Here is a 9,093-nt window from a genome sequence, read left to right on the forward strand (position 1 = left end):
GATCGCAACCCTCGGTGTTGCTCCCGCACCTCGCTCAGCCAGTGAGCAGCCGGTCTGTATGTGGGATCCAAACCCTCAGTGGAAGCGCTGCCACGCTTCCCAGGCGGCGCACTGTAGCAGTGTGCCACCGGGCCGGCCCTCCTCGAGCTCTTTTAGAAGCAACAGTCTCATATCTCTCTTTAAAATAAAAAAATATTTTTTAACTTTTCTGGGCTTTGGAATCTAAACTTTTGCCTAGAGGCTTGAATATATCATTTTGTAAAAATCACTTTTCCTCCAACCAGTTTGGATTAGTTATTTCTCGCCATTTTATATATATATATATATATATATATATATATATCCTTATTGCCTGTGACCTTTACTAAAGGCAGTCTCTGCAACTCCAGTAATTTAAAATAAAATTTGAATTATAGGACATTGAGGTGAAAAACAAGGAGGTGTACTCCTGGTAGGTTCTCACTTGGAGAAAACAAGCTTAACTTGTTTTCGTTGGTTGGTACAGAAGGGTGGGGATGTGGAGGGGTTTTGCTGGCTTTCAGGGTTTTATAGATTAACTCCTTTTTTTTTTCTTTGCTAGTTTTCATACCTTGGCCCTGACCCTGTCCATAAGCTCCTCACACTAGTGGTGGATGATGGCATTCAACCTCCTGTGGAGCTCAGCTGTAAGGAAAGGAACATTCTAGCAGCCACTTTCATCCGCTCCCTCCATAAGAATATAGGTGAGGTTTGACAGGGATTCTGATAGGGAAGGCAGCAATCCCAGCTATTCTGGGTACATGAGGGTGTGAAGGTGGGACTTCACAGATGACTTGTAATAAGGCTGTAATCATGATGGATCTTGCTGCTCCTCAGGAGGCTCTGAGACCTTTCAGGACAAGGTGAACTTTTTCCAGCGAGAGCTTCGGCAGGTACACATGAAAAGACCACATTCCAAAGTCACCCTGAAGGTCAGCAGACATGCCTTGTTGGAATCGGTGCGTAAAGTTTCATCTCTGTCAGCAGATGCCAAAGTTTTTAACTAAGAACCTCTTAAGTATTTGGTTATATCATGCAGGTTATCTTTCTTATGAAATTTCAGTTTATCTCTTTAGATATATCTATAAAAGACTGATATTTGTTTGATTATACTAAGTTTGGTGCAAATTTGTTGGAGGTATGTCATTGAGAGGAGAGACTAGTTGACACATTGGCTTTGAAATCCGTACTGAACTAGTTCCTGAACAGTCTCATAGAACTCTTATGTAGGGCAGGTGTAAGTAGTGATTACAGAAGGAAGTTTTTATTATTGAATCTCTGGAATAGAAGAGCTCTTGTTGGATTAAAAGGAAATGATTTTTGTTGTCACTTGGTCTGATGAAAAAGGAACACCTTGTGTGTGTCTGTCTCCACCACACAGACACTGGCATAATTCTTACATTCCCCAAGAATGAGAAGGCTTGGTCTCTGTCCAGAAAGTGTTTGTGATGTTTGGCTTTGGTAGGTGTGACTAGAAACCCCTTTTCTCAGCTACATTCTCCGTGTGGCATGGCTGCCTGTCTGAATCTGGTTTTGTGGATAAAGATGTCTAGTGGATAGACTGTACTTCACTGAAAACCAGGACTCCTTGGTTCTCTTGCTTACAGCTTACTGACTTGAGCACTTCCTTATGCAAGATTTTTCTCATTAATAAAATGAGGATTGCTTAAAAAAAAAGAAAGAACCATCAGCTTCAACTTTCCAACAAAGTGATGATACTGAACTCAGGGCGAGCTACCTGCCCCCTTAAGGAAAGAAAAAAAGACTCAGAAGTCAAAGGGTTAGTGTTAGAAAAGCAGATCTAAAGGAGATGGTAGGCTATCCCATCTCTCTGCTAAAGCTAAAGGAGAATGGCCAGGCTAAAGCCATCCCCAAGACTCAGGTTTAGTGAGGGGTTTTTAAAAGGGGCCGAGGGAACGGAATGCGGGAAACAAAAAGCAGGACGGAGGGGGCGTGAGCCCGTGCAAGGGGCCAGGTGCAAGGTCTTGCCCAGACTCCATCTGGTTTCTGTTCCCGTCCTTGCTGTATCTCAGGGTGGGATTCAGGGTTGTGCGAGTCTGCAGCTTCAGGCTGGCTGGAAAACAACTTTACATTTATGCAAATAATGTCATCTTGCGCCATAACCAAGGTCCAAAATATCAAATAACCATGGGAAAAGAGGGAACTCAGAGAAATGCATTATGCAAGATTTTTCTCATTAATAAAATGAGGATTGCTTAAAAAAAAAGAAAGAACCATCAGCTTCAACTTTCCAACAAAGTGATGATACTGAACTCAGGGCGAGCTACCTGCCCCCTTAAGGAAAGAAAAAAAGACTCAGAAGTCAAAGGGTTAGTGTTAGAAAAGCAGATCTAAAGGAGATGGTAGGCTATCCCATCTCTCTGCTAAAAAAGGAGAATGGCCAGGCTAAAGCCATCCCCAAGACTCAGGTTTAGTGAGGGGTTTTTAAAGAGAAGGCCAAGAGAATGGAATGTGGGAAATGAAAAGCAGGAGGGAAGGGCATGTGAGCAGCAAGGGCTTCATGCGAGGTCTTGCCAAGACTCTGTCTGGTTTCTGCTCCCATCTTCGCTGTTATCTCAGGGTCTGGGTAGTACGTGCGAGTCTGCAGCTTCAGGCTGGCTGGAAAACAACTTTACATTTATGCAAATAATGTCATCTTGCCCCATAACCAAGGTCCAAAATATCAAATAACCATGGGAAAAGAGGGAACTCAGAGAAATGCATGCCAAGAAAAAAACTGTCTTTTTAAAATCTTTTAGAGCCCATGTGGTTTAGGTCCCAACATGGCTTCAGTCCTGCTTCCTCCAATAGTGATGGTACAAAGACAAATTAGATTACTTTTTAAAACCTTAAATTCCTTCTGGTGATAAGTGCATTTTAAGTATAAGATGGTATTATTAAAGTTTATTTGTGAATAATATATCTCCTCTTAAGTAGTAGTTGAATGGATAGTGACAATGCTCTTGTGTGTTTCGTCTTTAACATCTAAGAGATGCCAGCCAGTGTTCTGACAGTTTCCTTCCTTTCACTGCTTTTCAGTCTCTGAAAGCCACTCGGAATTTCTCCATCTCAGATTGGAGTAAGAACTTTGAAGTGGTTTTCCAGGATGAAGAAGGTCAGTTTTAAAATTTCATATTCATCTTTCTTAACTCTCCTCCCTACTCCCACCCTCTTAATTCCTTTCTCCACAAACCCCCCGCCCCCCCTCCACCCAACTTCCAAGAAAAACCCACCTTCTTTCCAAGGGAAAAAGAAATCCTGAGTCAAGAAAAAAAAAAGGTTGTATTTTTTAAAAGGGCCAGATGGCATGGTGGAGCTTAGAGAGCACAGACATATAGGGACTTGGAGGGAGAGCTCTAAGAATTTCAACCAGAAAGACAAAGTAATCTTGGTAGAACCAAGAAAAATGTGCATTTCCTGAGACCTCTAATCTCTTGTGTTTCCACACTAGGGACATTAGTTTAGTGATCAGATTACCTTTAATCCTACAGAAAGGGTGGGATTTCAAAAAAAGTCTACAGTTTAGGTGAGTTGCAATAGGGAAACTCTAGAGTAGTGAAATGGAGGGAATGTGAAGAGTGTAAAATTATGGCTAAATGAATAAAAGTGATACAAGGAGGTAGGTCAGAGTCACTTTTTATTTTCATTATACTTTTCAGCTCTGGACTGGGGAGGGCCTCGCCGGGAATGGTTTGAGCTAATCTGCAAAGCACTATTTGATACCACCAACCAGCTCTTCACCCGATTCAGTGACAACAACCAAGCATTAGTGAGTCTGATTTTCCCCTGGGTGGGTGGAAAATGTGGATTATTTATATTTATAGACTAATAAGAGTTTGAAATTATGAAACTGACCTGGAAGTCTGACAACCTTTGTCCTGTTTTTAATTTTGCTAGTTAGAATATGAGCTAATCAGGTTGCCTCCCTCCTCTTTGCCTTCATTATTTCATCTGTAAAGTAAAAGAAAATGCAAACAGATGAATAGATGACTAAAAAGCAAAGTGCAATGGCTTCTCCACTAATTATTATAATAATTAAGGCATTTCTCAAACATATCTGAAGCACTTGATTTCTGTACTAGATCTTTGATTAGATAGCAGTGACAGAAGTAGAGAAGTAGACTTTGGCTGAAAGAAGTTATGGTTTAGGGAAAAGGCATCATACTAATTATTATAATAATTAAGGCATTTCTCAAACATATCTGAAGCACTTGATTTCTGTACTAGATCTTTGATTAGATAGTGGTGACAGAAGTAGAGAAGTAGACTTTGGCTGAAAGAAGTTATGGTTTAGGGAAAAGGCATCACATCATCCACTGATTAACTTACATACTCAGCCACAAACTTAAAACAAAATTCTTAACGTAATATAAAAGTCCTTCTTTGCTCTTTAGCCTCTAGTCACTGAATTACTCAGTGGTGGATACCAAAAGACAAATGTCATTTGGATGGGTTCTTCGATTTTCACACTGAAATTTTTGCTCCCTGGGGGTTACAAGGAAGGTGGATCTTTCCACAACTACGCTTGAAGAAAAAGGCCCAGGGCCTTTCAATCTTTTTCTTTGACAGGTGCACCCCAACCCTAATCGCCCTGCTCATCTGCGCCTGAAAATGTATGAGTTTGCGGGTCGGCTGGTGGGCAAGTGTCTCTATGAATCCTCTCTAGGAGGAGCCTACAAGCAGTTGGTCCGAGCTCGCTTCACCCGTTCTTTCCTGGCCCAAATTATAGGACTACGTATGCATTACAAGGTAACATCTTAGGTGTGCATTTGTACTAAGGCCTCTGGCCATTAACTCTGGAATTTCTCCACCTGAGCTTATTAGTCTTAAGGTTGAAGGGATAGGTGGTTTCAAGCAGCTACAAATTTTATTTCTGGGCAAGAGTATTCATGTTTTGTTCTGTGTCTCTCTATCTCTTCAGTACTTTGAAACAGATGACCCAGAATTCTACAAATCTAAAGTTTGTTTTATCCTCAACAATGACATGAGTGAGATGGAGCTGGTATTTGCAGAAGAGAAATATAACAAATCAGGTCAATTGGATAAGGTGAGAAAGAAGACCAAAGCCTGTGCTCTCTCATGTTCCCCAGCTTCCTCTGGAGCAGCACTGTCCAGTAGGACTTTCTGCAGTAATGGAAATGTTCTATGTTTCTTTTGCCTATTAAGCCCCCAAAAGTGGCTAATGTATCGCTTCTCGGCCTTTTGGCTAAGATCAAGTGCAAAATATGGCTAATGTGACCAAATAACTGAATTTCTCATTTTATTTTAATTAATTTAAATTTAAATAACCACCTGTGGCTAGCAAGTGCCATATTGGATAGCACAGCTTTAGGACACTGCATCCCACACTTTATGATCTCAGCCTATTTGAGTGGTGCAAAAGACACATGTACCCATATATCTCAACCATTCCTACCTTCCAGTTGGAAAAAAAAAAGCGATAATGAGTTGAGTCACTGGACAATCAGATTTGGAAAAGATGGCAGTGTCTATATCAGCATTACAGTGGTGATGTAGGTGATTCCTATTTTAATACAATGGCTATATATTTTTAAATTTTTTATTAGAAAATTATTTACTAGAGGTATTTCTGATGCAAATGTGCTTCAGGTTACATTGTGGAGTTAATATCAAATGATAATGATGAAGTTAAAGTTGCAGTAATATATAATTAAAAGCAAAATAGCAATGACTGAAAAACTGACCACTGGTACCACTCAATTGAAAATCAGATATCCTTTCTGAAAATTATGAGAATCCCAGCTATCTGCCTTTGTGCACATGGAGCCAGAGCCTGTCTTCCTGATCAGGCATAGCAAGGGAGCTAGAGTTCATTTTGAATTAGGGTCATCAGGCTTGAGGTAGTGCTCATTTTAATTGTGTTTAATATGAATACTAAATCTTAATTTATTTCTTAGGCTACTAGATAGAAATGCTTATTCACATAAAGTAAATATTTAGAATTGTATGTAATAACAGAAAAAAAGTTCTACAGTTTTAGATCCATCGAGAATCCCTGCTGCGGAATAACAAGCTGTTTCTGCCATGCTGTTGTCAAGACCTTAAAATCTAACCTTGTAACTAAGTGGAGGCCTTTGTTCACCTATGGAGACAACCTTGATCACTGTAGACAAATTTTCCCCAGTAGTAGTTTAACCTGTGCTTCAGGGCTTCCTCAAAGCTCCCTTAGGAGTTTTTTTTATTGGGGGATATGAATTCTATTTGAGAATCATACAATTTGTTCAGCTCTTTCTTTGCAGATAGAAAAATCATGTGCCCAGATAACTAAGTGATTGAAGTTCTGCAGCAAGTTAGCATCAGGCCTGGGATTAGAATCTAGGTTCTCCAAGTTTCAAGCTGTGGCTGTTTCCATTGACTTACATAAGAGAGAGAAGAATGTGTGGAACAGCTCTTCCCATCTTAGAATTTCTGAGACATAAAAAGACTTCTGTCACTACTTATCTGGCTTTATTTACTCTCAGTTGGCTCAGAGAAGAGGCAGTAGTGATTTAATTTTGGATCATAGATTAAAATGTTGCTAACATGTAACCATAATATCTTCCTGTTGTATCACCACTACTTGACCAGGTCAGAGAAGACCTTACCCAGACACCCACATCAGAAATAGTAGCTTGCAGAAAACAGCAGTAGTGGTAGGAATGCTGAAGCTTAGTAACAAAATAAAACCAAGTGTCTTGAAAAGCTGAATGCACGGCAGAAACTTGTGACCAATACTGATAGAGTTCAATAATGCTATGTTTGTAGAACAGACCAGGCATATGTCATCTTATAAACTTCCATCCACAACCTCTCTTTGTCTTTTTGCCTCCTATTTCAGGTTGTAGAACTTATGACAGGTGGAGCTCAAACCCCAGTCACCAATGCAAATAAAATCTTCTATTTAAATTTGCTGGCCCAATATCGACTGGCCAGTCAAGTAAAAGAGGAGGTGGAACATTTCTTAAAAGGTGGGATCCTGTCTACTTTGGCCTTGTGGTTAAAATTTCTATATCCACAATGTGGGTATGGCTTTAACTTTGGCTACTTTGTTTCAGGCCTGAATGAGTTGGTTCCTGAGAACCTTTTGGCTATTTTTGATGAGAATGAGCTTGAGGTAAGTGCTTACAATTCAAACCCCTGTTCATAACTTCATGCATGTCTGTGTCTACCAGAACCAGCCTGTTGCACCTTCTGTTGTGAGATCCTGCAGGAAAGCCATTTATGCAAGGGCTCATTCCACTTTTGTCACTCTTCCATTTTTTGACTGTTTTTCAGCTTTTTAAAAATTAGAATGTGAAAATTAGAAAGCACCAAATAGCTTATTTATGAAGAGTAATAATATTCATTTATTTATCAAATATTATTGATACTGATTGAGTATTAAAGAATGTTGGTATCATGTACAGTTTTCATAAAATCCTATGATGTTTAAGAGAATAATAGAATTTATTTATTCAGGTATATGAGGGTACTTCAAAAATTCCATGGAAAAATTGAATTAAAAGATAAAGGGCTGGAAATGTTGGTATCATGTACAGTTTTCATAAAATCCTATGATGTTTAAGAGAATAATAGAATTTATTTATACAGGTATATGAGGGTACTTCAAAAATTCCATGGAAAAATTGAATTAAAAGATAAAGGGCTGGCCGGTTAGTTCAGTTGGTTAGAGCACAGTGTTATAACACCAAAGTCAAGGGGTTGGATCTTGGTACCAGCCAGCCATCAAAAAAAATTTTTTTAATTTAAAAAAAGCTAATACGAATCTTTCCATGAAATTTTTTAAGGCCCCTTGTATGTTGAGTGCCTCCTGTATGTCATGTGTTTGAGGCATTGGGGAGGTAGCAATGAATAAGACAAAGTCCCAGCCCTCAAGGAGCTACCTTCTAGTGGAGGAGACACACCAAAAGATGTGATTGTAATTGAGAGTTTTAGACCACAACACTATATATTTTTTTTTTATAGTAAATATATTCTTATTTCAAATCCTGTAGCAACCCAAAAAATGTCTATAAGATGGTAAATACCATTCTATAATTAGCAGAATTTAAGTCCTTATGAGGTGTGGGCAAAAGAGTAAAATCAATTTGTCCTTACCTGCTGCTCACAGACGACACATACAGTTCAAGTTATTAGTTTTAACTTTCCATAGCTTTTATGAGAAGTATGTGTTTGCAAACTGTTTCCTGTAGGGAGGAAGCTCTTTAAAAAGTGGGGGAGGAGAGTAGTTTTAGGTGGTCTTACACAATTCTTATTCTTATTAACTGAGCTGGCTTGGAGAACAAGAATTAGTCTTCTGCAGTTTTCATCACGTTTTGTACCTTCAGATATGAAATCCAAACACAATGAACTCTCCTTGTTTCAGCCTAAAGTTTCTGATAGACCCATCACAGAGTTCTGTTATTTTGGGGGCTGAGAAATAGTATATTTTGTCTTATCATGAAGTCACGCATTTGTAACAATTTGTAAAGTGAGTAGAAAAGAAAGAGTCTCTTACAGTTGTTCCACATCCTGCTCTTAGTTACTCATCACTTAGCATGTTCTTTTTGAAGAAGCCAAGGCTCCTTAAGCTTAATTTGGGCTCTTCTTGTCTCTTGATTAGGATGTATTATTCTTTATAGCTATTGGATGAGCACTCACAGCCTGCTAAGTAACATGCTGGATCCTGAACCAAATTAGGACATCAAGATGTTTAGGGCTCTGGTGTCCTTACTGTTCTCATTTTTTGGCATACTTTTAAATTTATCTGATCAAATAGAGGCAGGGCTGAAGGGAAGGTAGTAAAAGTTCAATCCACAAAAGAAGGATGAATCCTGGGGAAAAGGAAAGGCCATCTGACAAATTCACAACTGGGATTGGGGGTCTTCAAAGGGAAAGAGTTTGCCTTTTGTCCCTGGTACTCCAGGCTAAGTTCATAGCAGACTATCAGTAAATAGTTGGTTTCCTTTTTGTCCTTTGTTTCTTTTTTTTTTTTTTTTTCCTTTTTGTCTTTTTTTGTGACCGACAACGGATCACAACCCTCAGTGTCGCACCCGTACCGGACCAGCAACAGGATTGCACCATCGGTGTTGCGCT

The 9,093-nt window shown here is 39.3% G+C and overlaps 1 protein-coding gene across 3 annotated transcripts in view; it reads left to right on the plus strand.

Annotated features, from left to right (window-relative positions):
• Nucleotides 1-9,093, plus strand: part of AREL1 (apoptosis resistant E3 ubiquitin protein ligase 1) — a 47,285-nt gene that overhangs the window by 33,055 nt on the left and 5,137 nt on the right. For all 3 annotated transcript variants that reach the window (XM_008567512.1, XM_008567514.1, XM_008567513.1), the window contains 8 exons: nt 581-722; nt 856-977; nt 3,058-3,133; nt 3,678-3,787; nt 4,588-4,767; nt 4,940-5,065; nt 6,857-6,986; nt 7,074-7,132. In XM_008567512.1, coding sequence (XP_008565734.1) covers nt 581-722; nt 856-977; nt 3,058-3,133; nt 3,678-3,787; nt 4,588-4,767; nt 4,940-5,065; nt 6,857-6,986; nt 7,074-7,132 — 945 coding nt within the window. The remainder of the gene's footprint in view (nt 1-580; nt 723-855; nt 978-3,057; nt 3,134-3,677; nt 3,788-4,587; nt 4,768-4,939; nt 5,066-6,856; nt 6,987-7,073; nt 7,133-9,093) is intronic.

Source organism: Galeopterus variegatus, unplaced genomic scaffold, assembly GCF_000696425.1.
Source record: "Galeopterus variegatus unplaced genomic scaffold, G_variegatus-3.0.2 Scaffold325, whole genome shotgun sequence".
NCBI lineage: Eukaryota > Metazoa > Chordata > Mammalia > Dermoptera > Cynocephalidae > Galeopterus > Galeopterus variegatus.